Source organism: Corapipo altera, unplaced genomic scaffold (genome assembly GCF_003945725.1).
Source record: "Corapipo altera isolate COAL_440 unplaced genomic scaffold, ASM394572v1 102, whole genome shotgun sequence".
NCBI lineage: Eukaryota > Metazoa > Chordata > Aves > Passeriformes > Pipridae > Corapipo > Corapipo altera.
Genome location: NW_020884995.1, coordinates 137,746 through 165,364, shown reverse-complemented (window position 1 = coordinate 165,364; position 27,619 = coordinate 137,746). Strand labels below are relative to the sequence as shown.

General features: G+C 37.6%; 1 protein-coding gene across 6 annotated transcripts in view; it reads left to right on the top strand.

The window, feature by feature from the left end:
- Positions 1–24,527, top strand: part of ROBO1 (roundabout guidance receptor 1) — a 706,475-nt gene extending 681,948 nt beyond the window's left edge. For 5 of the 6 annotated variants that reach the window (XM_027666541.1, XM_027666539.1, XM_027666540.1 and 2 more), the window contains 9 exons: positions 1,526–1,861; positions 4,332–4,439; positions 7,026–7,170; positions 7,480–7,731; positions 11,056–11,465; positions 13,155–13,307; positions 20,478–20,786; positions 22,034–22,236; positions 22,836–24,527. In XM_027666541.1, the coding sequence (XP_027522342.1) occupies positions 1,526–1,861; positions 4,332–4,439; positions 7,026–7,170; positions 7,480–7,731; positions 11,056–11,465; positions 13,155–13,307; positions 20,478–20,786; positions 22,034–22,236; positions 22,836–22,850 (1,931 nt within the window). In that variant the 3' untranslated portion in view covers positions 22,851–24,527. The remainder of the gene's footprint in view (positions 1–1,525; positions 1,862–4,331; positions 4,440–7,025; positions 7,171–7,479; positions 7,732–11,055; positions 11,466–13,154; positions 13,308–20,477; positions 20,787–22,033; positions 22,237–22,835) is intronic. The other variant, XM_027666542.1, reaches the window with a different exon arrangement.
- The last annotated feature ends 3,092 nt before the right edge of the window (positions 24,528–27,619 follow it).

Sequence of the window (27,619 nt, the reverse complement as noted above, 5' to 3'; positions counted from 1 at the left end):
AATAAATAACATCTCACATAAGAAAGAAAAATATATCAAAATAAAGAAAAATATATCAAACCAGAAAAACCTCCAAGGAAACACAGGCTGGAGGGCATGAAGTGTACAGTGATAAGCTTTCTGTGGCATGTTCTGATATTGTTCTTTAGTCACTGAAAATGTGGATCAGTGGTTTTTATCCTCAAGTAGTATTTTATATCTCTTTCTCAGGAATTATTCCTCAAAGATATGTATGTATTAGCGAATATTTTTGAAACTGAACATCCTCTGTGTTTACTGATTATTTCATTTAGAGTAATGGTAAAATCTTGAATTCTGTACGTAGTTTTACTTGGCATCCTCTCCAGTAAATTTATTGTGGCCACAGGTAATGGACTTCAGGCTTTGAATCAAATTCATTAGCATAAATACCACATCTTTTAAAAGAGCAAAAGTATATTCCTGGTGAGTGTTATGTAATTATTGATGAATTAATCAAGTGGAAAATGAGAATTTCTGCTTAAGGATCATTGAATGCTAGTTTCATTAAGCCTTCTGACTGCTGACCCACAGACTATTTTACTCCATTCAGTATTCTCCCAGTGGACTGGATGTGGAGAGGAAAAAATATGTGGATCTGCTGTCACACAGAGGCAAGAGAACGTGGAAAGACAGGGACACTGTTTCATGCAGGAGTGTCCAGAGCATCAGCACATGTCTGATTTACTCTCTGCAATAAGTGCATCTCATGATGCAGTAAACTCTGAGAAGAATGAATTCACGCTGTCTTTTTGATATATCTTTAGCATACAGGACACTGGTATTACTATGGTACTACGTATTTTGCAATATCCAAAGCAACTAAAAATTAGAAAAAATTCCAGATTGCTTTCCTGGTTTTGTTTTTTTTTTGTTTCAAATCAAATATAAGACTGTACAAGGAAACAATGATCAAATAAAGGCTTGCTACTGGGTACCGAGTTACCTTTTACATTGTACTGTTTTTCTTTAATTCTGCTATGTGTAATCATTTTTCACTCTGTTTTATAAAAATCTCTGTGTCTTTATTTCTTATCACAAATATAAGAACATCTAAATGCTGTTGAGGTGTCATGAGGTGATTGTCACTGTTTAGTTATTCCCACTATTAAGTTTTGGTTAATTTTTCTCTGCAGTGCATATTATTTTAATCACAATTATTAATTGAATATCTATGCTGCTTTGAGAATAATGTCTAAAAATATGCATGTTTATATGGGCCCTGTAGAAAAGCCCAGCAAGGTAAGTCATTGTAGATGCAATTCAGAAGGTCCTAATTTACAGTGAAACAAAACAGTGCACCCTACTTTTGGAGCAGTACTTTATAAGGTAAATAATATTCTATAAATTATTTAGTAAATGGCAGTATCTCTGCTTGAGCATCTCTGCTTCATGGATGCAAACCAAATAGTTATGCACTAAAAAAGAAATTTTAAAGGGGGTTTCATTGAAAGTACAGTGTAAGCGAACAGAATGACCTTTTCTCTTTTCTCTCCTCTGTGGTTAGCCGATTGTATAGCAAATTACAACAATCAGCTGGACAACAAGCAGACAAACCTGATGTTGCCTGAGTCAACTGTGTATGGGGACGTGGACCTCAGCAACAAAATGAATGAGATGAAAACCTTCAATAGTCCAAATCTAAAGGACGGAAGATTTGTCAGCCAGCCTGGGCAGCCCACTCCTTATGCCACCACTCAACTCATCCAGTCAAATATCAGCAATAATGTTAACAATGGCAGCGGGGACACGAATGAGAAACACTGGAAACCCTCTGTTCAGCAAAAGCAAGAGGTTCCACCCATACAGTACAACATTATGGAGCAAAACAAATTAAACAAAGGTGAAGAGCTTTTAGCTTGTTTCTCCTCTTTAGGCGTCAGAGGAGCTTTGACCTTCTGGTGCTGGGAGTCTGAAGCTTTCAGGTTCAGCAATTACAGGCTTCTGTGGTGCTTTTAGACTTCTGCCTCTTTAGATTTAGAAATCCTCAGCTAGCAGTGTCAGAAAGTTAATTAGCACCACAATAACCTTCAGATATTGAATTTATTGAAAAAAATAACAAGCTGTATCTTTAGAGAAGAGTTAAATAAAATACATTTCTTATGGATATGAGATTAATTTAAATTTAATAGTAGTTAAGGGATTGGTTAGGACAGAGGCCAGATATTTTATTCATAAGCCAGATGCATGGTAGTCACATTATATTCTACCTTAAATTTTAAATAGGTCAACCCACTCTTCCCAGTCGTGGATGGAGACTAATTAAATCTACATGTTCATGTAAACGAATGAAATTTTGCATATCAAACTCTGCAAAATTGTATTATGTTGTACACTGGGGACACAAATGGAGTGATCCAATTCGTTTTAGACGTGTTCCTAGCAAGCCTTCGATTCTTTTATTGAGAGGCAATGCTACTGCACACAGGTTTGGAAACTAAATTCCTGTGTTACCCTGACTGAAGTCTGTGGATCCAGAAGCTAAAAATAAATTGATTTCAGTGTTAACGGGAAACATCAGAATGGGCTTTTGTGTCCTTGAGGGCATGTTTCTTTAATACACAGTGTGGGAGTTGGAAGAAATAGGTATGTGATTTCTTGCTAGTTCTCCAGGCTACCATGCAACCTCTTTTAATAACCTGATTTGCAAAACAGTATCCCTAGGAACTGGACCCATTCTAACTTGGAACTTTTTACATGGATTGTTGTAGCTCAAGTGATGGCATAGTGATAAGTGATCCAGTAAAAAGAAAACTTTCCTTACAGGAATGTTGGTTTCTCTACCGGACCCATCTACTCACAGAGGAGTCCAAAGGGCAATATAAAACATGACACCTTCCCTTGACATAAATGTGCCAAAAGAAAATTCAGGGGTTTTGGCTTCTTGCTAGAGGGTGAAAGCTGTATTTTTTGTAATTGTTTTCTTTCGTGAACTGTGTATTACGTATCTGCTTGGGAATTAAAACACGTTTGGTTTTTATGAGCTGGTAGACACTGCATCTTTCAAACTGTGTATATTACAGCTGCATATTCTCTAGCATATTGTAGTGTGGAAAGGCCCCCTTAAAGCATTGTCTGCTGACAGTCCTATATACATGTTTCAGAGTGCTGATTTACTGTTTATCCTCTGTGTAAACATATGTGGTATGTAGGGCTTCAGCATGGTCTGTGGAATGCAACTAGGCTGAGAAACTATTACAGAATACACTCTGGTGTGGAATTTATCATTTTGCTCTTTTTCCCATGCTTACATTGTCACAAACATTTCTGCAGCAGATGGGGACAGAATTCTTAGTTTTGTTTATTTTTGTTTTGATTTGCTTTTTTATGTGTCAGTATTCTGATCTTGGTTTTCTCATTTCCTAAGTCAAAACCATCTTGCTGCTGATTATACCTGTAGCTTTTGTGATGGGAAATAACTGTTTTGATGAGTTACATGCCGGTGCTTCATTGTCACTATTTTATGTCCAGTGATTCTGTTTGTGACGCAGTTTTATTTGCTGTATGAAGAGTAACTCAGCTCCTTTCTGTTCTCTGTAAATTACAATTCCTTTTTAGCGTGAGAGTATTGTTGTGCCAGATGAGTATTTTACTTCTGATAAATTTTTGCAGATTTGGTTGCCAAATCTAGATTTTTAAAGTAATATATATATGTATCAAGTGCTTTGGAAGTGGAGAAGAAAGTATCAGTTACAGCCATTAGCAGAAAAAGGCTCTGCCTGTAGAACATGCATAGTCCAGTGTAAATAGAAATCTTCTTGGAGTCAGCAGACCTGAAACAAAGATCTCTTCTGTTGCAAACTAAATTCGGTGGAGCTGCATTGTTGCTCCAGCAGATCGTTCAGCCTTGTCGTACAGGGCTGGCTCCTGTGTGGGTTTGTCACCTTTGAAATACAAAAAGTAGATACCACAGTCCATTGGTTACCCTGCATGCATAAATTAGGCAGAGACCATGGAAAATCAATCGAGGTGACAGTGTATTTGTATGCAAAATGTTCACACAGGTCATGTGTGTGTATATATATGTATATCCATTGAAACTTTATTGTTGCAGAGGCTTTGTGAAAACCCTGTGCATAGGATTTCATTTCACTCCATTTTAGACATGGAGCTACTAAGTTCCCATGATTTTCCTTAAGCTTACAATTAGAGACAAATTAAAAATAAAACACGATCATAGGATGATTTTGCTTACTAAAAAAAATGAATTTATTTCTTCCTCACTATTTTCAGGAGATCTTACTTTGTGTTCTAAAGCAGGTACATTGATGTGTTTCTGAAGGGTAGCATTAATTATACTATTAAACTTGCAGATTATCGAGTAAATGACAACATTGCTCCAACTATTCCCTACAACCAGTCATACGACCAGAATACAGGTGGATCCTACAACAGCTCAGACAGAGGCAGTAGTACATCTGGTGAGTATCCACAGTGTTTTCCAAACCTTAGGCTTTGTGGTATTTGGTCAGTGTAGCTGTGGTTAGCACTGTCTACTGGATTTAGAGAAGGAATGATGAGGAGGAACCCACTGACAGGAGAACAGCACAGAAACTGGCCCAAAAGGTTCTTATATTTCTGTTGCATCCTCATGATTGCTTAGTGTCATCTAAATAAATGTCAGTTAAGTAATTGATGGTCCAGAATTGTGAAAGTCATGAAATCAAGCAGAGGTTGGATTTCCTAATGTTAATGCCCTACTTGTTAATGTTATGGTCTCCAGGTGGGCAAGTCATAGAAATTTCTTTTCAACCGCCACAAAAAACAAAAAAAAAGACTATTTTGGGTCTACTCACCCAAGACAACCTTATTCATGAACAGGCTCAAGACACCAGAGCATTTCAGTGATACCTAACAGAACTGCTTTAAGAAATTCTTAATTTTATAAATTAAACCCATGCATTTTTTTTGAGCAAAAAAAATCCTATAGATTTCAGTCACTCTATGTCAAAATTATTCGTGTGTATCATTCAGATGTAGGCTGTAGATAATTAAAGTTAAATTTTGTTTCTTATTGTTACCTCCTGTACAAACTATCTAAAAATCCTTTGTGAAAATGTTGAAACAAAACAGCTTTTTGTGCTGGAGAATGCTGACCCGGGCACTGAAATTGTGCTCTGTGCTTTGGAACCACAGATTATGGTTTAATTCAAAAGTTACTCATTATCATTGTGGTATAACCTGTTCACTTTCAGGTTTGATTTCTAGTAGAGCTATATGAAATATTCAGAGCTAAACTAGAAACTATGCATAGGCTTGGTTTGAGGCTTTACTGTAAGTCTGAGACTGTCTTTATTTACATCAAACCAATTATAGGGTGAGTTATGGTCACAGTCACTTCTGCCCTGGACTTTACATCTACTAATTAAGACAAGGACTTTTCACATTCTGCTCTGCTGTTGGCTTTGATAGTCCAGTTCCCTCAGTCCTAACCTGTGCTCTGTCTTGACCGATTCTGACTGAGGAACAGCAGAGACATAAATATGCTGATGAGCCTGCTGTGCCTCTGGATGACCTGAATTCCCAGTGGCTGGGGTGAGATAAGCACAGCTCCCAGTTCTCCCAGCTGCTCAGGGGTGTCGTTCTGGGAGACAGCCTTTTGCCTATTCCCAGGTCTACAACATCTGGATGTGGTGCTGAGCCGGTGCTCAGTGACATTAAGACTTGAAATTCAGCGTGGAGCATCTCAGGGGTATGAAACCATGCAAATTAAAAATGAGAAGGTGGTATTCTCCATGCTGATGCCTATTAGGGGTTATTCAGAAGTCTGACAATTTATAGTCCCATACCAAGGACTCCAGCAGGAATGAAGCAAGGTGACCAGAGTAATAAATCAATTGTGCTGAACCCAGTATATATCATGGTGCTTAGGGTAGAGAATGCAGATGATGGTTGCCTTGGGATAGTTAGGGTCTTGCTTAATGTACTGAGATACCAGAAAAATAATTGTACATACCCAAAACATGTCTCTTACTGTCTGTAAGAGTGGAAAATCTAAGACAGCAGAAGTGAGAAAAACAGGCTTCCTGAATCTCACTGCAACATATTTAATCATGTGCATAAGGCTTAACTGTGGGAATATAAAATCATGCTTCAGTTTAAAAGAGAAATGTGAAGGATTCTAAAGCATGCTCAAAAATAGTCGCTTTATCTACAATAAAAGAGTAACATTAACAAAGGAGAATTAAAATATATACTAAGGAACAGTGGTTGAGTCAGTTCTCATCACAGCCGTGTCCAAACTTAAAATTCAAGACCACCTGAATAATTGGTCTATTCAAAGTTATTTGAATGTTAGAACTGTGTTGTTTTATTATGAGCTGTAATTTTCCAGTAATAGTAGTTGAAAACATTTATGAAATACTTAATCAATCTTTCTTTTTGTTTTTCTTCTGTTATTTTAGTTCTTCCAGCAGTTATTTTCAACTGCACCTGCCATTTAGACTAAAAGTAGTAATTTCATTGTACCTAAAATGTTTCAGTGGACAAGTACAAATTACATATATTCAGTGACTTAGTGCAACAGTGGAACTTTAATAGATCATATCTGTATAATATTGTAAATTAGATTCTGGCAATTATATAGTATAAAAGCACTTTAGAAAATATGTCTACAGCTCATTTATTTTAGATGATAATCTATACTGTAATTAATAGAAGGAAGCTCACTCTTAATGACATTGCTTGTAAAATTCATTTACAGTTTTATCACATTTTAACTATTTATTGACAATTAAAGTTTTGTATCCCATGTGCTTTTTTCCATACTATGTAAAATTTCTGGTTAAATTCAACCATTTAAAATGTAGACTAGTTCTGCAAAGAAGCAACAAGTAGAAACTGGTGTAAAAAGCAGGAATGGAAATTTGCTCCAAACTCAGCACAAAAGTAAATTCCCAGAGAATACAAGAGCATCTGGGAGGGGCTACAGTTATTTTGTTTTTGCATAGGTAGTGCTGAGGAGAGAGTTTAAAGCGTTACAAGTGTGTGCTGCTTTTTATTCACAGGGAGTCAAGGGCACAAGAAGGGTGCTCGGACCCCAAAGGCCCCCAAGCAGGCCGGGATGAATTGGGCAGATCTTCTTCCACCCCCTCCAGCACATCCACCCCCCCATAGCAATAGTGAAGATTACAGCCTTTCAGTGGATGAAAGGTAAGAAAGATGAAGACATCAACCATTTCTCAACTTTAATCGCTGGTTAATTGAACTGTAATTTGCCCTACAAGCCGGCAGTGAGACCTTCCTTCAGCACCATTCTGGTGCTGCTCATCTAGCTGTAGTGTGGCTATTTAGAGAGCACTTACTGACAGTGGTGTACATCCACTCAGTGCATCCTTACTAAGCTATTTTCAAGAGCACGTAGAACAGTGATTTGTTTCTGGGCTATTTATACATGTAACAAGATATGCTAATTACACAGTACAAATTTAAGTCCTTATTTTCTTAAAAAATTAATTTTAGCTATGACCAAGAAATTCCTTGTCCTGTCCCACCCGCAAGGATGTACCTGCAGCAGGATGAGCTAGAGGAAGAGGAAGAAGATGAGCGAGGTCCTACTCCACCTGTCCGAGGAGCAGCCTCCTCTCCAGCCGCTGTCTCCTATAGCCACCAGTCAACTGCCACTCTCACCCCCTCTCCCCAGGAAGAACTCCAGCCCATGTTACAGGACTGTCAGGAGGAGCTGGGACACACACAACACCAACCTGACCGGAGGTGTGTGAATGCAAATGTAGCGAGAGGGATGTGATGAGAGCCGTCCTAGCCCCACTGAAAATTCCTGTTGAATTCAGTGAGGCCAAGATTTTCCCCTGGATGTTTATTCTGTGGATATTTAACTTCTAATCCAGGATGCTAGAACTATTTTAAGCTAAGAAATAGGTAATTAAGTTGCTTTATTATCATACCACAGAAAGAAATGCCGTATATCACTTTAGGGTGCGTACGGTGCTGACATAAGTTAAATTCACAGTCATCAGGATATTAAAGTGGTATCGTTAACACAGCTTACCATATAATTACAGTTCCATTGTTTCCAATAGATTTACTGCATTATTACCATAAAATAGCATGCATTATTTCACAGTAACTGTGCAATTAACTTGTCACCCATATGTATGAATATATATAAATATATAATTTATATAACCTATAGATTTTCCTCCTCTCATAAATCCTAATATAGGAAATTACGGCTTGCAAAATTTTCTTAACATTTCCATCTGCCCTTATTTAAAGGAATGACCGACATTAATAAAGATAGATATTTGTTGAGGGGAAATTTTGTTTCTTCTCTGAGTTGCTTTTAGTACAAACTATTTTGCATATACACTCTCACAGTTTCTCTTCCATAAAACAGTGAATTTTGAACGAGGCTTTTTATGTATGATGCTTACTTGTCTTGCTTTATTTAAAGAAGGCATTCTGTCCCAAATTATGTCTCTTTTATTATTTTTTTCCTCCAGTGGTTTGCACACATTGTTTGTTATGACAAATATATAAACTCACCTGCATATTCTAGCTATAGTTTCTATTTTTGGTGAAATCCAGGCCTATTATGATGAAATTAATTTGATCTTACAGAGTAGACTGTAGAACTTTGGTTTTATTAATACAGCTTACTGGACATTTATGGATGTATTTTCCAGAATGTCTATGTTTCAGAATGTTAGTTCATGTCTATGCTTCCCATTTTTAAAGTAAGCAGTAGTTATGAATCTTTTCTGAAAGGGCCTATATCTGCTTTTACTTTTGCTCTCCGCTTCTACTTGATCTGCCTTGGTTTGTTTTCTTTACTCTTCGTGTTAGTGCTTCTTGTGCTCTGTATTTTTCCTCTATCTTCCTGAGTCTTTAAAATCACTCTTTTATTAGGAGATCACTAATAATATTTTCCTGTAATTTGCATTGGCCTTGGTATGTTGGTCCACAGAAGTGTTAAATTTGCCTTTTCTGTCTTTGTTCAAACATTGTTTCTTTTCTTTTTGCTGTATCCATCTCATCAGTTTTAAAATATTCATATCGTTCTATTTATTTGATTCGTAAGGCTTGGCTGACTGCCTGTTCCATCTAATGGCATTGATATAACCCATGGCTTCTGTGTAGGAGTTGGGTGTACTCTGCTCAACAGCTGTAGCTCGTTCTGGAAGGGGCAGTTCCATTTCGAATATGGTGTGACAATACTTTGGAATTAAGAATAGATTACAAGTGGTGTCTCTCTGTATTAATTTCAGTTTGTAAAGGGTGGTTTTATACTGAAAATAGTGTCTAACATACTGTTTGTCATACCTTTCATGAGCTTTACTTGTAGTTCTGCTGAATATTTTCTCAATTCCTGATCAGAACCAAGCACCTAGAATAGGATTCTGGTAGTGATGGTGTACTGTAATATTTCTCTGTCTGGTCAGCTTGGTAGAAATATAACAAACTGAAACAGAAATCCGTGCTCTAGAAGAGTCAACAAGGAGAGAAAAAACTCTAAAGATTTAGTGGGATAGCAGATGCTATCAATGTTAAAGAGAGAGCTGAGATAGGACAGTGTCCCTGTGAAAGTGAGAACCACTGCATCAGATAAAGTGCAAGAAGTATTGTTAATTCTATATGCCCGTGAACCAGCTGCTCTCAATTGGCCTGTCCTCAAAGATTGGCAGCCAAGCTATATTTTCAAGAACCCTAATGTGTTTTGTAAACAGGTGCCTGTCCTCTAATACTAAAACCTGGAGAATAGGAAGCCTGGCAAATATATCACAGAGACAATTGTCACAAGAGCTTTAAAATTAAGGCAGTAAAACTTTGTTGGGCAAGGTCTCTAGTCAAAGCAGGTAGAGATTCCCAGACATCAACAGCTTCTGGGATTTGGGAGTGGGGCAGTGGTGTTATTAGATGATTATTGGATATATATCTGTAAGTGACCTGTTCTTTATTCTGTCCAGTACTTAATACAGCAAGTGAAAAACAGTGTCTAGATGATGTAGTCCAAGGAGGTTCCAACTTACTCTTGCCTTCCAAAATTAATATGTATTCCTACTTATTATTTTTTTTTTAAATTGCGTGTCACACATGCAAAAGAAAATAATATTTTATGAGAGTCATCATTTCTCAATGAGATAATAAGACTGACAAAGGAAAGTTACTGTGGAAGTTTTCAAATTTTACTGCAGGGTGCAGTAAAAATTCCTGGTGAGCAAAGCTAACAGGACAACCATTATTGCAGAAAGTATGTTTTCCTGTCAGAGAAATGGCAGTTAAAGATCATGTCTGTGGCCCATGATCTAAAGATCATGTCATTAGTGAAGAACTAATGACCATGTTGCTATCTAGGATTTCTGAGTATTAACTAAACTTGAACATAAATCTAATGATATCTAATACTTTGCCTCTTTGAGCTGGACACACCATTACCGACAAATTAAAATCAAAATACATTAACCTATAGCCTTGTATACATTTTTGTATCCCTAACATCAAGAACTAACATTACAGTAGAGAATTCTTTTTTTATTTTATCACCCAGACCAATTGAAAAAATAATGAAATAGCAATCTCTTTTCATATCTTTCTGAGTCACTGGGGTGGGTAGAGGGAAGACAACTTTTACAGAGCAATTTGTTTGGATAGATGCATTTCTTGATGTCAATTGTTTAAGCTTATAGAGATATACAGACATTTCTTTTGCTCATACTCTCAAGGGTGCACAAGTAATTTTTTTAATGGTCACGTGATCTGTAACCACCTCTTTGCCTAGTTGTACATGTACTACCTTAGGGGAATTGAACAGCTTTATGCAAAATAAGCCCATTTTCATTAAAATTAGTGATAAAGGAGCCATATTCAGATGTCTTTGTGACATAACTGTCAATTCTGATTTACAGCAAAAATAAGAACTAAAAATCAAACAGTGCTGAACCTTCCAGATATAAATTCTGGTGATTTAAAAAGGCAGGCCAAGCTCGTTGGGAAATTAAAAAAAAGTGTTTTCATCGGTCTCCTATTTCCTCTGACTGTGTTAAGTGGCTTCAATTCTTCCCTTGTATTTTTGTGCAGACGTCAACCTGTGAGTCCTCCACCCCCTCCAAGGCCCATCTCCCCACCACATACCTATGGATACATCTCAGGGCCCTTGGTCTCTGACATGGATACCGACGCACCGGAGGAGGAAGAGGATGAGGCCGATATTGAGGTTGCCAAGATGCAAAACAGGAGGCTCCTTTTGCGCGGCCTCGAGCAGACCCCTGCCTCCAGCGTTGGGGATTTGGAGAGCTCTGTGACAGGGTCCATGATCAACGGCTGGGGTTCAGCCTCTGAAGAAGACAACATCTCGAGCGGGCGGTCCAGTGTCAGCTCCTCCGACGGATCGTTTTTTACCGATGCAGATTTTGCACAGGCTGTGGCAGCAGCTGCGGAATACGCTGGTCTGAAAGTAGCCAGGCGTCAAATGCAGGATGCAGCAGGAGGTGAGTTTGATGGGAGGAGGAAAAAAAAGTGACCATCGTGAGTTCAATCTACCCACAGGCGCTTTCTGAATTCCTGATCTTAGAATGTTCAGAAATTCAGGTGTGGAGGCTGTGCCTTAACGCTTGTGGAAGACTCCACAGGAAAAGTTTTTGTGAAACAGTTCAAATAAATTGCTGCCTTATGATGTTTTTCGTAAGTAGTTCCTAATCTTTTGGTCTCATTGATTACTGACAAACCTCAACCCTGCTGGTGGATTTGCACCCAGAACTGAATGAGGGAAAAAAAAACCAACAGAAAAAGGCTCACAGAATTCTATCATGTCCTAGTACAAGGCTCCCAGTGTTTTCAGTCTCTCTTCGTGAGATTTAATCCCTCTGTACTGAAATGTCCAATAAAGAGTAAATCTATTTTTTCAAATCCCCTGGATTTGAAAAAAAAATGTTTTTCTTTTGAGGAATCCTGTTCAACCTCTTACTGCTGTATTATTGGGACAAGCTGGCTTTGTGTTGGTTTCATAATTTGACAGGTGTTATGATTTGCAGTTTGGATTATAGATCATGCATGTGCAGCAAGGCCTTATGCATATGTTTTTTCCTTTTTCCTTTCTCCTGAATCACCACTGAACACATGAAATACGATATTTGAAATACAATATACTGGGTACTGATAGCACTGGATATATACAGGTAATCAGTAACCTGACTATACCAAATGGGTATTGTTATAGTTCAGCTAAAAAATGAGAATACAGCAGGCTGGGATACAAGTTTCATGTTTTGACAATCAGTCCTATTAAACTGCCAGACCTGGAGAAGAGTTACTCTGTCACAAGTATGTCCACTCTTGACTCCACAGATTTTCAACCTTCCTCCCATTTCTGATATCCTCTCCCAGTTAACAGTCCTTTGTTCCATTTCAACACAGCTGTTCATCATGAAGAGTGAGAGGGGAGGTAATTTAGTAATTCTGGATGAAATCCTGGCCAATTCAAGTAGGTAGCAAAACTCCCATTCATAGCCACATGGCCAGGATTTTATCCATTCTGTACACATAATTTCATATAAATATGTGTGTAGGTTTATGTATTTACTAAAGGTCTTTTTATACCCACTTTCTAATAATTTTACAACAGTTAAGTTCATGTTATATACTGATTTCTATATACTGATATTACCTCTGCCTCACTACACATCCTAAAGATGTGACACTGCTTATCTGCAAATAAGGTGTGATAAAATCCAGTCCTGCAGTTCCTGATAATTCACTCAAGGCAGCAGAGGGGCTTCTGTATCTGAGACCTCCTGGTGACTTGCTCTGCTTATGGCATCTGTGAACTCACGTGGCCCAAGCTAGGGGAGGTGAAACCTGTCTGGAAAGGGAAACATTTTGCTGTTTTCAGAAAGTTGCAGGGTGGGAATGCTGCTTGTGTTTGCCTGCTGATGGAGTTCATGCTCCTGGGGCAGGAGCTACCAGCTACTAAGCAGCTGGATAATTTCTGTGCAACTAAGCCAGCCTGCCTGCTAATGGCAAATGCTCTGATTTAGTTACAGCTCACTCTAAAACTGGATGAATTTTACTATTGTTACAGCAGTGTCTTTTTAGGTTTCGTATAACTTAGTCATTCTGGTGTTAAAAAAAGTGAAGGGTCTTAGGTAAGAAAAATAATACTGTTCTGTAACAATTTCCAGGCCGTAGACATTTCCATGCATCACACTGTCCTAGACCCACCAGCCCTGTATCTACTGACAGCAACATGAGTGCTGTTGTAATACAGAAGGTCCGACCTGCCAAAAAGCAAAAACACCAGCCAGGACATCTGCGCAGAGAAGTCTACACAGATGGTGAGTCCACTGAAATGGTTGAAAACGTCGGTGAACCTTTCTAAATACCCATTCAGCCTGTGTGTGTGAAATTTTTCCACAGAGATAGCATTATGTTTCAGAATTCAGTGATTTGTGTTTCCTGTTGCTAAACACGCTGAACAGATTAATCATTTTAAATGCCAGAGTTCCTTAATACCGTACATTGATGCTTCCACTCCAGAGCCTTGCACCTGTTTTCTATAGTGTCCTAATCGGCTAATTACCATCATTATTTAAGAGCCCAGATAGCATAAATAGTACAGTCATTGAGAATAATGTGTGGTTAGGATTAAAATCTTCATTCACGTGACCGACTATTAAAACCTTCAGAATTTATCTTTTCCTGAAAAAAACACAATTCACTATCCCAGTGGTGGACAACACAAATCAATGAATTCTAATCCTGACCACGGCGTTGTTGCAAGCGGTTACTTCGTGAGTAAAAGCAAATCTAATCATCTTCTCTCGTGCCTTCACACACAGTATCAACTCTTGCTGAAAAGGTAGTGCTTGTATTCTCTTGGGGGTGTAGGAGGATAATGCAAACATTGTGATGTTTTCTAGAGAGAGCCTTTAATGAAAATGCCTCAGGTGGTGCAGCTTTTATTAAAGCACTACCTTCCAGTTTTATAAAACAACCCGCGGGCTTTGTTGGAAATTCATGTAAGATAAATTCTCCAAGACTTAACTCATCTTGTCAAGTTTGCTGGATTTGCTAACAGGGGAGGGTGGGGGGGTAGGGAAAAGAAAGGCATCCCTCCCCCACCTCCTCTGCAACAACAATCTGATTAGGACTTTCATTACCAGTCTGAAATTTTTCAAAGAGGGGCATCATTTGCCATTATCATATGAAAGCCTAATATTATAGATCCTTATCCAGGGTTACAAGAAGGGAGTTTTGAACCACTTCTCCCTGTGATTCCTGCCACTTGATGAAAAAATTTAATACAAAACTCAAAGCACGATGAGCAGAAGTAATTTAGCAATGAGTGGTTGTCCATGCTATTATCTGTACTTTATTCTGAGTATTTTCTCTCAGTAGCATCTATCTGATATTAGGCTGCATTAAATACTGGCATGACACAGTGCACCTGGGCCTCTTGGCTTCTGCCCAGGCCCCTTCTGTCAGTGAAACTGAGCTGTTGGAATATTATCTGATTTCGAGAGGTTGTTACAGTGGTTTTGTGCGTGTTTGCTTCTGTGAAAGGACAACACTAGGTGTAAATCCCAAAACTGTACCAGAAACGTTACGTTTATGAGACTCTTGTAATGGCGTTTCACGAGATTTTATTGATGTTTTATCAGCTTTTGTTCTTTTGAAGAGAATGCTCTTTGCTAAATAATTGGCAGAGCATCAAACCTCAATCCTAACACAACAGCTAGGACATCAGAAATAAAATCTGGACAGGAGTTTTATGTGGCCATTTGCTTTTAACACAGGGATAAATAAGAGGTGGGTGTTATTTGATGATGGGTTTTTGTAAAAGTAGTTATACAGAGCTAAATCATAGAGCATCATCATTAGATATTGCAATAGATTTGACAATCGTGATCAATATTTGTTTTGTGTTATGTAGCACCTGCTTACTTCAGCATATTTTCTAATTAGGAAAGAATTTCCACTAACCTCTTTAAAGTGCAATACAGTGTGGTCATTCAGGGAATAGCAAATTATGGCTTTAATTTCTGCAGATCCAATAAAACCCAGTTCAAAGGTTGAAGGGCTTGTTTGGATTTGATTTTTTTTAAAATTATTTTTTCCCTCTCAGTCTATTTACATGGGCATATTTGAAACCTTACTGTGGATTCTAACCATTCATTTTAATAGCCACATCTAGTATTATTGTGTCCTGTTAGAATTAGCTATAAAATAACATTTACTAATTATTTTCCTTAAGTGGAGAAAAGCATGATGGATGCGTGAATGAAACATTTAAGCACCATTGACCTTTCCCAGATATACTTAGGTTTTTCCATTGGCTTAATGTCACAATATTATTTATCATCTTTATAAAGGAGTGCCTGATACAACGATTTTTTATTTCCTCATAGTGGGTGAACATACATATGTTTTTAGTAGAGGCAAAAAAAAGCAGATATTCTGAATTCAAGCATTTGTTGGTTGCTAGAAGCATTCCATAACTACTAAAAGGAGAAAAATTCATTGTTTCATTACTTTCTCAGCCTTTAAAATGGAATTTACTTTCACACATGAATAATTTTCTGCTGTTCCCAAATTACCTGAATTAGTATTTACCAGAAGTTTCATGAAATGCCAGTGTCATGAAGAATTTAAATGATTAGTTGACAGAAAGGGTATATAAATAAATGTTTGTATGAATGATTGAAAATGCCAAGAGTATTATCAGCAGCAATATATGTAAGTCTTAAAAAATTCTTGGGGTTTTTTTTCTTTGTACAGCAAGATTTGGGAAAGAGATTGGTATTTCTGAAGGTGTGTTTGTCACTAATGTACCAGTAAAAGGTCTACTATAGCAGAGGAGAGTGCTCTCTTATCTACTCTGCATTGGACAAGTAGTAACAGTTTTGTATTTTCTGTGAGCATTAGTTCAAATCAGTTATGTGAAACGGGATTTCGGCTCAGTTGTTTTGTTCCTTGACAGTCATCCAGACACTGAAATGTTCTTCATATTTGTTGCTAAAAATCTTTGCTCAGTAGGTGGTAAGGATTAAAATGTATGAATTTTTAATTGCTCTTCCTCTGGCCTTTTAAGAGAGCTTACTAAGAGAGCATTGCATGAACCAACTAGCAGATGGATCCTCCTTCTCAACCTTGTCTGACCTACTTACATATTTAATTTAAGAAACTAAACTTTAAAAGAATACATTTGTCTTTTCTAAATATATATATATATATAAGTCTCTTCTGAAGTGTCTTGAATTGATTTATCAGTAGTTACAAGCCCTCAGAATTGTAAGTATTTAGATAAAAAGGATAAAAGTACTTTGCCATTGTTTCGATTCATTGGGTCTTTCAATAGAAATTATGCCATTGACAGTTCACATGAGATTTTAAATCTTGATTCTTTTTTTTTTTTTAAATCTCTGAGTGACAAAAAATACTAAACATTTTCACAACTGACTGGTTGAGACTATAACTGAGTTATTTAGCTGTGTTACCAGTGACATGACGTGAGGGCAGCTGAATTTCTCACAAAAGGCAATTGAACATCTGCCAGATATTCCTCGAATTTTCACTTGGAAATGTTAAGCCATTATCCATGCCAACACCATTTGTACTTTTGTCTCCCTCTGCCTATGCAGTACAAAAAAATCTACTCTGTACAAAAAAAAATTCAGCAAGGTAGAAAATAAGTAGGAATGCATTTCTTACCTCTGCTAAAAATCAGCTTGTTATTGAATGATAATTTTCAGATACCTGCCCTTTTCTCAGTCCTTACTTCTGGGTCCATTGTGAGATATTTGATATCTTGTAAATACTGATCTTGGTACTGGAGGAGGTTTTGTGGAATGAAAACCATTTTGCTAATTATGTAAATGTACATTTAAAAAAAAGGCAACAACCCACTGCTTTTATGCATCATATTGGGTTTTGCTGTATCTATTTGTTCATCTGATTATTGTGGACAATGTGAGCCATGCTTCTTGAAAGACAAAGCTTGAAAATAACTTCAATACATGAATAATAGTAGCTCAGATTAAGATGTGTCTAGGCATCTTAAATGCTCTTAAAGCTTTTTGTAAGTCAGGAGCAATATTCAGTTTTGCATGCCTGCACAAACATGCATTAGAAAAATTCACATTGTACCTTATAGAATCATAGAATGTCCTGGTTTGGAAGGGACCTTAAAGATCATCCAGTTCTAACCCCTCTGCTGTGGGCAGGGACACCTTCCACTAGATTGGGTTGCTCAGAGCCCCATCCAGCCTGACCTTGAGCACGTCCATGGATTTTCTCCAATATTGCATCAAATCTGTAACTGCTCTTTTCTTCAGGGTATGACTGTGGAGATCTACAGCCTGATAAGAGTTTAAAAGAGAGAGTTGCCTAATAAGGCTTCATTTGTCACTACTTACAATTCGTCTTTTTGTGCTTATTTGTGGCTTTTCCACTTTAGTGTCAAACTAATTTAGCAGATTATTTTTCCTCTGCTTATCCCATGGTTCCTGTATATGTTCTCATTTAGAAAATTATCATCACTCCATTCAAAAGACATATCTGGAAGGTTTCTCCTGTAGACTGTCCTTTCAAATGGCATCCATTAATTGTTTGAGTTACATGGGAAGCAGTACAAGTAATACATAACATGAATTAAACATGTGAGCACAGCTGACCTTTAACAAATACTTCTGAGTTCCTGATATTGGTTTGATGTTGCTTTGTGATTTACTTTTTATTCCTTACAATGGAAGCTTCCATTTTGCTTTTAATAAGGAGTGTACCAGTTTGTACTCAAGGAGGCAGATTGAATCTGGATTTTCTCTGTGATCTGAGCTGTTAAAATAAATAACACAGGGGTGTAATGGTGTTGACCTCTGAAAAGGGGTTTTTTTTCCTCTGTAAAGGATTCTTCTCAGCGAGAAGTACTGTGTTATAATGAAGATTTTTATAGTTTCCCTGCAGGTTGCAAAAACGTTCTCAAAAGAGAATATCACTTTTCTTTAGTTATTGCTGTACCACAGAGCTACTGCCGGTTTATGAAACTTTTTATATCGACGCATCTTTCCTTTCCATAGTCAAGATTTAACACCACTTTGTTCATTGCCCTGTGCAGCTGGATAGAATTCTTGAATAAAGTAGTTTGTTCCAAGTTGTGTTTTATAGGCTACAGGAAAGATGCTGTTCCTTCCCTTTGGTATTCAGCCAGTGCACTGTCGTGCCACACCTGTTGGACACTGGCTCCAGGGGTGGCTGAAAAGGCTGATGTTAAGTACCTACACTCCCTTTACATCAGCAGGCTCAGCAGAATGGCTCTTCAGTGCTCTGGTAACTTTATAACAGAGACAGTGAATGGGGCATGTGAGACACAGGATATTGTGTGAACAGCTGTGGTTCCAGAAGCCTGCACTACTGGGTTTGAGTGTCTTCATCCACTTCTGAATCAGTGTATCCTCTTCTGAGAGAAGGCATATTGTGAGAACAAAGTTTTCCTTGGAAAGGAAAACATTGTTTGAATCTCCACAGCCTGATACAGACTTTATCTTATTTTTTTAAATCTTGTCCAAATTCTATAATTGCTACAAGTCTGGAGCTGACATGGCCTTATGCACTGGGCTTTCAAGGAACATATTACACACTACTCTGAGGTCTCAGTCAGGCTTCACACAAATTTTAACATTGTTGTTGAACTGTAGAAGGTTATGTACTTCTCCAGACCAACACTTTTTGCAGCAGGTATTGACACTTAAGATCTCATGGACCTCTCTGTGGACCCTTGGGATCCAGAAATCCAAATTTGCATCTACAGGACTGGGCAACCCACTGAAAGTGGTTTGGTTTGCTCTTTGGTGGCAGGACCTCACAGGGCAATTTTAAGAGACGTAGTCTGAGTGCTACTCCGACGGCTGGAATTACAGAGTTACGTTGCTGAGGTTGTGTACTGAGCAGAGGTTACCTCTGTAAACCTTGTCTAAGCAGTTATGGATAACAAAAGAATGCAACATAATCAATTCTATGCTTTCTTGCCAAAATATATTGTATTTCATATCTTACTGAGTCAGAAGTTGGGTTGCCATTTCAGTTTTAGTTTCCTCGGATAAACAGGTCTAGCCCATTGCCCAGAGATCTGCCTTTTTATGTTGCAGTCTATGATCTATATATTTCCCATTCCATAAATGAAATTATTTTCATAGAATCATAAAATACCCTGAGTTGGAAGGGACCCACAAGGATCATCTGAATTGATATGTATATGTTAGATGCCTGTTTTTTCTTGTTCGGGAGTACTACCTTTATTTTTGGCCCAATTTAGTTAAATTTCAGTTGAAACATTCTCTTGAATAGACTGAGAATTAGCTGTATATATAGTGATGGTATCTGAAAAACACAGCTGCTCCAAGATTTTTCTGGAAGTAGAAAGAATGAATGCATGGTATTATAAAATGCTGAAGTTACGTTTTTTAATAGTACCATTATTTTCTTTTTCAGCAATCTCACTTGAGAATATTAACCTCAGAAATGTCTATGTCATCTCACCTTTTTTAACCAGTTCTCTTATATCCATTTGAATTGTTCCTACAGCTTTGTTGTGAACTGCTTTTGTGTTGTTGCTTCCTTGCTTGACTTCTATATTTTTTCTTCGCATTTTATATTCCACAGAGCGCTGTTGAATCCTGACAAACAATTTGCGCATTCTAGTTTTATGTCTTAATGCAGGAATAGACAAATACAACAGAGTAAAATATATGCATGCTTTATAAATAGTATTTTAAAATATTCAGAATTTTAGAACCCCTTAAGCTGTGCTAATTTAAGAAATTAAATTCTAAAGTCATGTGTGTCTTTTCTTTTTTTTTTTTGTTCTTCCTGAGAGCTTGTTATTTCATTGGCTGACTGTATTTATTTATTTTTTTTATATATCATGATATACCCACAGACATCAAGGATATATATGTTAGTTTAACCTATTATTTTGAAAGAAAAATTCAATAATGAATATATAATATATGATTATATATAAATATCCTTATATATGTCAGCAGTGGATCTGATATACATTCTTAGACCCCAGCTAGCTTGCTTTAATGCTCACTACACCGAAGACCTTGAGCAATTATAGCACAAGCTGCTGTGCTCTTGAATGGACTTAGCAAAAATGATAAATATCAGCAATATCATGTCAGTACTCTTCATTCTGTGTTGATATTCATAACTGGCCTGTTAATATTCGTGTGCTTAAAGTTTATTGTAGTTTTTGGTAAATTATTTTTAAGAAAATATTGTGATTTGGAAAGGCAGTGAGAGGTCTTACTTTGTGTTTTCAGAGGTCAAGCTTCAGAAAAGCAGTTTGAACAGTAACATAACATTTTTTGGAGTGGAGAGAGGAGGGCAGAGGGAGGGCTGAAAGTAAACAGGACATCTGTTTCTTCAGTTCAAGTTAAATATTATGTCTTAATTTCGCTGGTGTATGATGTCATCGTAATCATTATTCTCTTCCCACTCTGTAGACTTGCCACCTCCTCCTGTGCCGCCTCCGGCTATAAAATCACCAACAGCCCAGTCCAAATCCCAGCTGGAGGTGCGGCCGGTCATGCTGCCAAAACTTGCTTCTATAGAGGCGAGGACAGACAGGTCTGCAGAAAGGAAAGGAGCCAGCTACAAGGGCAGGGACGGGATGGACGGGAGGCAGCACTCGGACGTGCGGACGAACTCGGGGGAGCGGAGAGAACCCCAGGAACAGCAGAGCGACGGCAAACTGCGAGGAAACAAAGCACCAAAACGAGACGGCACACCAGCAAAAACTCATCTTCTTCAAGGTTGTTTTGCCTGCCCTGGGTTTACTGAAGTATTAGGTGCCGATCACAGGGAGCAGGCTGCTGAAGTGAAGTTAGATCTGCTGAATTGCCACCGTTTGTTGTGATTGCACGGTGTTAATTTAGGTCACACCGTGGGTTCTTGTTAGGGTAAAATGGAAATACAAGCTTAGGAAAAGCAGATTTTCTATCTTGCTGTCCTTAGACCCATCATGTGTTAAAGCTAATGCTGAGGAAGCCCAAACAGAAATATTCCATGAGAGTTGTAAGGATCAGTGTCCTTGCTCCTACCTACACATTTATAGTCCAGTTGTATTTAATCTACCTAATTATTATCTGATTTATGAGAGAACTGAGTAAAATCAGATAGAGATCTGTAAGGCAGATACTTAACTTTTCTGCTGAAGAATATGCCCTTGGCCTGTTTTGCCTACTTGCAAAGGAGAAAAGGGCCAGAATGATACCTGGTCCTGCTTAAAGCATAAGAAAACCCTAGTAGTCAAGCACTAATTTTAGTATTTATAACTGACATGAGTTAGATCTAATCAAAGTAATCTCTCGTATATGGAATTTGGTAAGATTACTCATTAATGGAACATGATTAATGGGACTTGCCAAGTGTTCACTAAGACTTTCAACACAGATTGATACAAATGCCTGGTCCTTGCTACCTGCAGGTATCCATGGGTAATATCAGGGGTGATTGGGTAGTAAGTTGGTTCAATAGACACATGAGTAAGAGTTTGGTTACAGTGGATTGCTATAGAGAAAAGTTATTAGAAGGTTACCATGGAGGAGGATGATGTTGAAATTTTGAAACATGACCACTAATTGTGGTTCAAACTCAGTCCAGAAAATGCAGGGTCCAATATTTATATGGAATGAGCTCCTTGTATCACACATATATTGTCATTTCCTCCTACTCAGTCATATGGAAAATATACTACAAGGAGTGGTTTTTTTCATTTTCCTGTAGAACATAGAGCAAGGATCCTAAATTGAAATGAAGTGGACAATAATCATGAATTAATTTTTCTGGGGAGAATGTTATCGTGTAAATACTATAAATTTCCTCAAGAAAGCTTCTATAACGCTGTTATGGAAACAATGTATTTCATATTCCTTTCAGGCATCATTTTAAACCTCCTGGGAATCATAAAAAGTAAAATAGATCAACTGCATGCAGAAATTTTAGGTTCACGGTATCTCTGGGCTTGTAACCATAACAATGTATGCATTTAATTATACAGAGGACATCCTGCCATATTCTAGACCAACGTTTCCAACATCAAATAATCCTAGAGATCCCAGCTCCTCCAGCTCTATGTCGTCAAGAGGATCAGGAGGCAGACAGAGGGCAGATCAAGTAAATCTAGCCCGAAGGAATGTTGCAGAAATGCAAGTACTGGGAGCGTATGAACAAGGAGAAGAGGAAGAAGAAGAAGAGATGGAGGTAAGTGCAGTTCTAATACTGAAGATAAGGCTATTTTCTGTGTTTAGACAGATGCCAAGGAAAAACACTTTTGAACCAGAAATATTTCTGTTCAGAAAAATTAGTACATTTATCTGTCTACGCTCAACTCAAGAAAATAAACTTTAAGAATGTGTCAAAACCATAAAACCCAAATAATATATAGCACAATGTAATTGTCAACACACTAAAACTTATGAAATAGAACTTGCAGAAATACATTATTTTAAAGTGCACTTTACCTTATCCAGATTCTTTTGAAAGTGAAAATAAAGAACTAGAGCATCTAAGAACACTTTGACATCACCTTTCACAGCTTTTGATAGTTTATCATTCTGTATTTTTTCAGATATTGATAAATGAACTTTTTTCTTTTTTTTTTTTCTACCTAATGATATTAATTCAATTTAAATCCTGATTGTAGAAAGGGTGGCCAACATACAGTCACACTGCTGTGCGTAATTAAAAGTAGCAATTATCATGTAAAGGGGACAAATCTCTAAGAAGTACATAAAACAAATTTTAAAAACTAAAATTTAACATGTAGTAATTTATGTCCTCTTTTTTTTCTTTTAATACAGGAAACAGAAAGCTGAAGACAGCGACATGTACTGTAACAGGCTTTTAAAATCTAATCAGAAAAAAAAAAATCACTTAAGATGCCTCAAGTCTGATGATGTTTGACGCCAGAAATAATGTTCAGTGCAATCAGAGTGTACAATTTTTCCTTTTTTTTCCTTCATGCCATCAGATTGCTAGTTTTTTTTATTTTACTCTTTCTTTCTAAGCCCTCCTTACTAGGAATGGCCCCTGGCTGTTCCGTAACGCTAAAGCGCATCCCCTTCGCTGCCCGAGAAGGCAGGACAGCTGCTCTTCGTGGTACTTGGGCCAGCTGCTGCTTCTGGAGTAGAACAGAAGGGAATTCCAGAGCCTGGGATCCCGAGGTTTCTCCCCAGCGAGGCGGTGCTCAGTGCACTGCCGGTACACCGGTGAGCCAGTGATTAAAAAGATCCCCAAAGTGAGCATCCTGCGGAGCATCCTTTGGTTCTCGGGGTTTCATCTGCAGTCAGGGCAAACGGTACCTTGCGATTCCAGTACAGACTGTGTGTCTTGTTTTCTGCCAGTCTCTTGCTAACCTTCTGCAGATGATACAGTTTGACGAATGCAAGTAAAATTAATTTGGGGTGAGGTGGCTCTTATTGTAAATATGTACTCATTTTAAATCCCCTGTGGTACTTTGATTTGTCTTTCCATTTTCATCATTAAGTACATTCTTATTAAAAATGTCCTTTGGGATATAGGCAGGAGGTAAGCCAATGTGATTGCTATTTGCCTAATCATAGCATGAGCAAGGTTATCTGAAACTTTTTCTAATTTTCAGTTTCAACAATGCTTATGAAAAGAAAATCAATGGACATTTTTAATAATGATTAGGTAATATCATCAACTGTTACTGGCCCAAATCTCAGACCTCTACTTGTGTCAATTCACCTTAAAGAAGAAGTGCCACTTAAAGAAGTTTTGTTTGATCTTGGCGATGAATTTTTTTGTAATGCACTGCTTATCTTTTTTTTTTTTTTTTTGGTTTTAAAAGCACAATCACTAGACTTTGTTTGTAAACCATTGTAACTATTAACCTTTTTTTTTGTCTTATTGAAAATGTTAAGCATTTGTTTGGGATATTTTTCATCTTTTTGTTAATGCTCTATGTTTGTATTTGGAATATTTGAATGATGACAGACGGTAAAGTAGCAAATGTAAATGTGGGCCATAATCAAAACACTTCTCACTTTTCCTGGACTTACAGAAAATTACCAGTTTTTCTGTGGCCTCTCTCAACATTGGATTATCATTAAAGCTGAAATAGAGGCATTAGTTGCATTGAATTTGCCAAATGATGTCCTCTGTCTGTAGATTTTATGATCTTTTTTGTAATTATAAAATTTCTTTGTCATTGGTGCTAATGGAAAAATGTGTGTTTGTTTATTGACAGCTATCAGGACTAGCCCCAATGGAAAAAAAAAAAAAAAGAAGAAAAAAAAAAGTGTTTTGGTGTTAAACGAGGACTGAAATTTTTCATTTAGCTAATTTTTAAAGAAAGGTTCCATAGAAAGGGTGTGCAGTACTAAAGGAAAAATCCATGTGATTAATGTTTTCATTATGTTCATGTAAGAAACCTCATATTTTAGCCATAATTTTGCATACTGAGGATCCAATAATCAGAAAAGTAATTTTTGTCACATTATTTATTAAAAATGTTCTCAAATACATTATCTTTCTTGCATAGTTTCTTGTGTTCCCTGAAACATAATTTTAGGGGCAACTCTCATTATTTCTATTGGTAGGAGTCAGAATCTGTTCCACTGAAATCATACAGTTACAGTAGCATGAGCAAAGTGGGAGAGCTGGATGCAGCCTAAGATTTCACATAATTACAATGGATTGCCTTAAAGATCTGATTTCTGGGCGCTTCATGAACTGTGATAATGAAAACTTCCCTTAGCCTGCCAGTTTCCAGAGAGAGCAGATGACAAAAATCTGTACCAACAAAATCATTCACCTCAGGGGTGAGACACATTTGTTGCAAAGGCCAAATAAGTGGAGAGAGTGAATATTATGAGTTGTATGTTTGTTGGGACCTGCACAAATGCAAGTTTTCTTACCTGCTTGCTGTCCTCCTGGGCTGTAGCCATCCTGTGGTTGGCAGAGTCCTGCTGTGGATCACAGCCAGGCAGGTGATTGTCCCTTTTTGACTCTTGTGTTTTCAGAAGCCTGTACTCTTATTGATCACCCCGTTCTTGCTTTTCCTTATCCTATTCCCGTCATCCCAGTTAAAAAAAAAAAAAAAAAGAGAGAGAGGAAAAGAGAAAAAAGATAACCAGCACATTCCATTAAAAAAAAAAACTACAAACAAAAAAAACCCCTACTGTCTCTTTTATTCAAAGAAACATTTTTGCCTCTTTTGACTGCCTTTCCCAAGAGTTTTAAAGAGGCTGTAGCTAGATCCTAAGGTGCTGCAGTGTACTACAGCACCCCTGTCTTCCCACAGAACACTGTTGGAGCCTTGACAGCTTAATAAGCCTCAAGTATAATTTTTATTTGTGATTGTAGCTTTCAAGCAGGTATTAAGTAGAATAAGGTACATGTGTAACCTTTCTGTGTTGCTTTTTTTGGTGATGTCTTCTTCAGTCCTTTTACCCTGAATTCAGACCCCCCCTGTGTCAGAGCCAGTGTTATCCAGACAGGAGCCTGGAGCCTGGAATGTGCCACAGGAGATACCCATCTGGCCTGCACCTCTCCTTTGGAGGAAGAAGGGAGGAGAGGTTGTTTCATGGGCACAGCTGAATGTCTTTCCTGGCATCAGGAAACAGCCTCTTGGTTTGGGTTCAAGCTTGTTGCCACAGCCGGGTGCGGGGAACAAGGCGGAGCTCAAGGAAATGTCTCTGAGCACATCAACCCTTGGCACAGAAGCTTAAGCCACTGTGAAAGGTGTTGTATTGCATCACAGAACTGGGATCTGGTTGCAACTGTGGTGTGTAGACCTCTCTAAGGTGTATCTGCCCAGAAATACTGGTGCTGCGTGCCTGAAATAACAGGTAAGGCACTCACTTCATTCTTTACTGGCACGGTGACAAACTGGAAACCACACATTGGATCCCCAGCCAATATCTGGAAGTCAGACTCCAGGTGAAGCTCTGACCTCAAACGGTGGTAAGTGGGAAATGTTGCCCTGTGAGGTTTTTTATGAAGTTGTTATGATTTTGTTGATGGTGTTCCCTAAGAAGTTATTTGGATTGTTTTGTGATTGCATTCACCCATGATTAGCAGAGTCTTGAGACAGCGTGTGGCAGAGTTGTCAAGGATTCTTTGACCCACACTGGGTCCTCTGTGCACTGTGATCATACCAAAACCAATGCAATTAAGATAGAATATGATTTTAAAATTATAACTTGTTAATCAGTATCGAGACACACAACTTAGTCTTTGGCATTAAGGTGCAGTAAAACAAAGTCATTTGTGCATAGCTACATTACCTAAAGAATTATGAAGTAATTGAAAAGCCAACACAACAAAAGAAGTAGTAATCAGAAGTTTTGTTTGTGCTCTGTACCTGAAGAAAACAAGTACCCTGCTAGAAAATCCATAACTTTTGTGTGCTGTGTTAATACAATGGGTGTAACATTTTATTTCTTCTTACTGTGTGTCCTGTGAAATCCTGTATGACTTCCTATTAAGTTTGACTTTATGCAAAGCAATATATCTTTCATATACTATGAAAGATGTCAAAAATAATATTTATAAAATTCTAGAAAATGCCTTGCCTATATTTGTAGCATTATTTATCAGTCTATTTTCCAATGAGTAATTAATCTGAAGCATTAATGGTAAAGTGGTTTTATTTTAGGGTAAATATGCCTAGATCTGTATTTGCAAAAAATTGTACAGGAGTAGGTTAGCTGTAACTGATCATGGAACCCAGGCAATGTAATAAGCTTCAACTCCATATTTTAACTCCAAATATATTTAAAATGTCTATCAACTCACTTCCTGTGTTCCAGAGCCAACTATTTGTTACAATACCCACCTACTGCTTTCGTTAGAATGTAATTTTACAGAATGTTTTGCTTTTGACATTCTCTTCTGTACTTATCCATAATCTTCTGCTTTCAATAAACTTAAGGAACAGAGAACTTAATGGGAAAACTAGGATCTGCCTAACATGGTATCTGTTCTGCAATATGCTTTTTCAAAAGCTAACCTTCAACTTCTGGATTCACAGCTCCTAAAAGAATTTTTAACTATTAGTAACAGAACCAGCTATTAGAAATTAGAAGTACTATATCCCTTAAGTGAAGCTTACAAATTAATTAAAGGGTCTACTTACAAGCGGAGAAAATTATTTTATACATTGTTTTTGCTTATAGTACAGATGAAAATTCTTTGCAAAGAAAGTCCTACTGCTTACATATAAGAGAGGCATTATAGTATGTCCAGTGTGTACACAGGAAGATACTGGTATCTGCAAATGCAGATTTTCATGTGTGTGCAGTTTTGTATTTGCTAAGATTAAGGTTGGGAACTAAGATTCTGTTCCAAACACTCAGATGAAAGGTGAACTTGTTCATGGATGTTTGAGGTCTACTCACACGAGTAACTCCAGTGTTGTCATGGACTTCATCCTGCCTGGACGTGCCCTTCAGCATCTTCATTTTGTATTGAACTAACTGCAGATTGAAGAATTTAAGTCACATGATGAATCTTTAAAATTGACAACAACTGTGGATCTCATTGTGAACTGTTTACCCAGGTTTGATTTTCTTCAGGGTTTTTTTTCATTGTGTGTCATGATTTCTCTGCTGCCTGT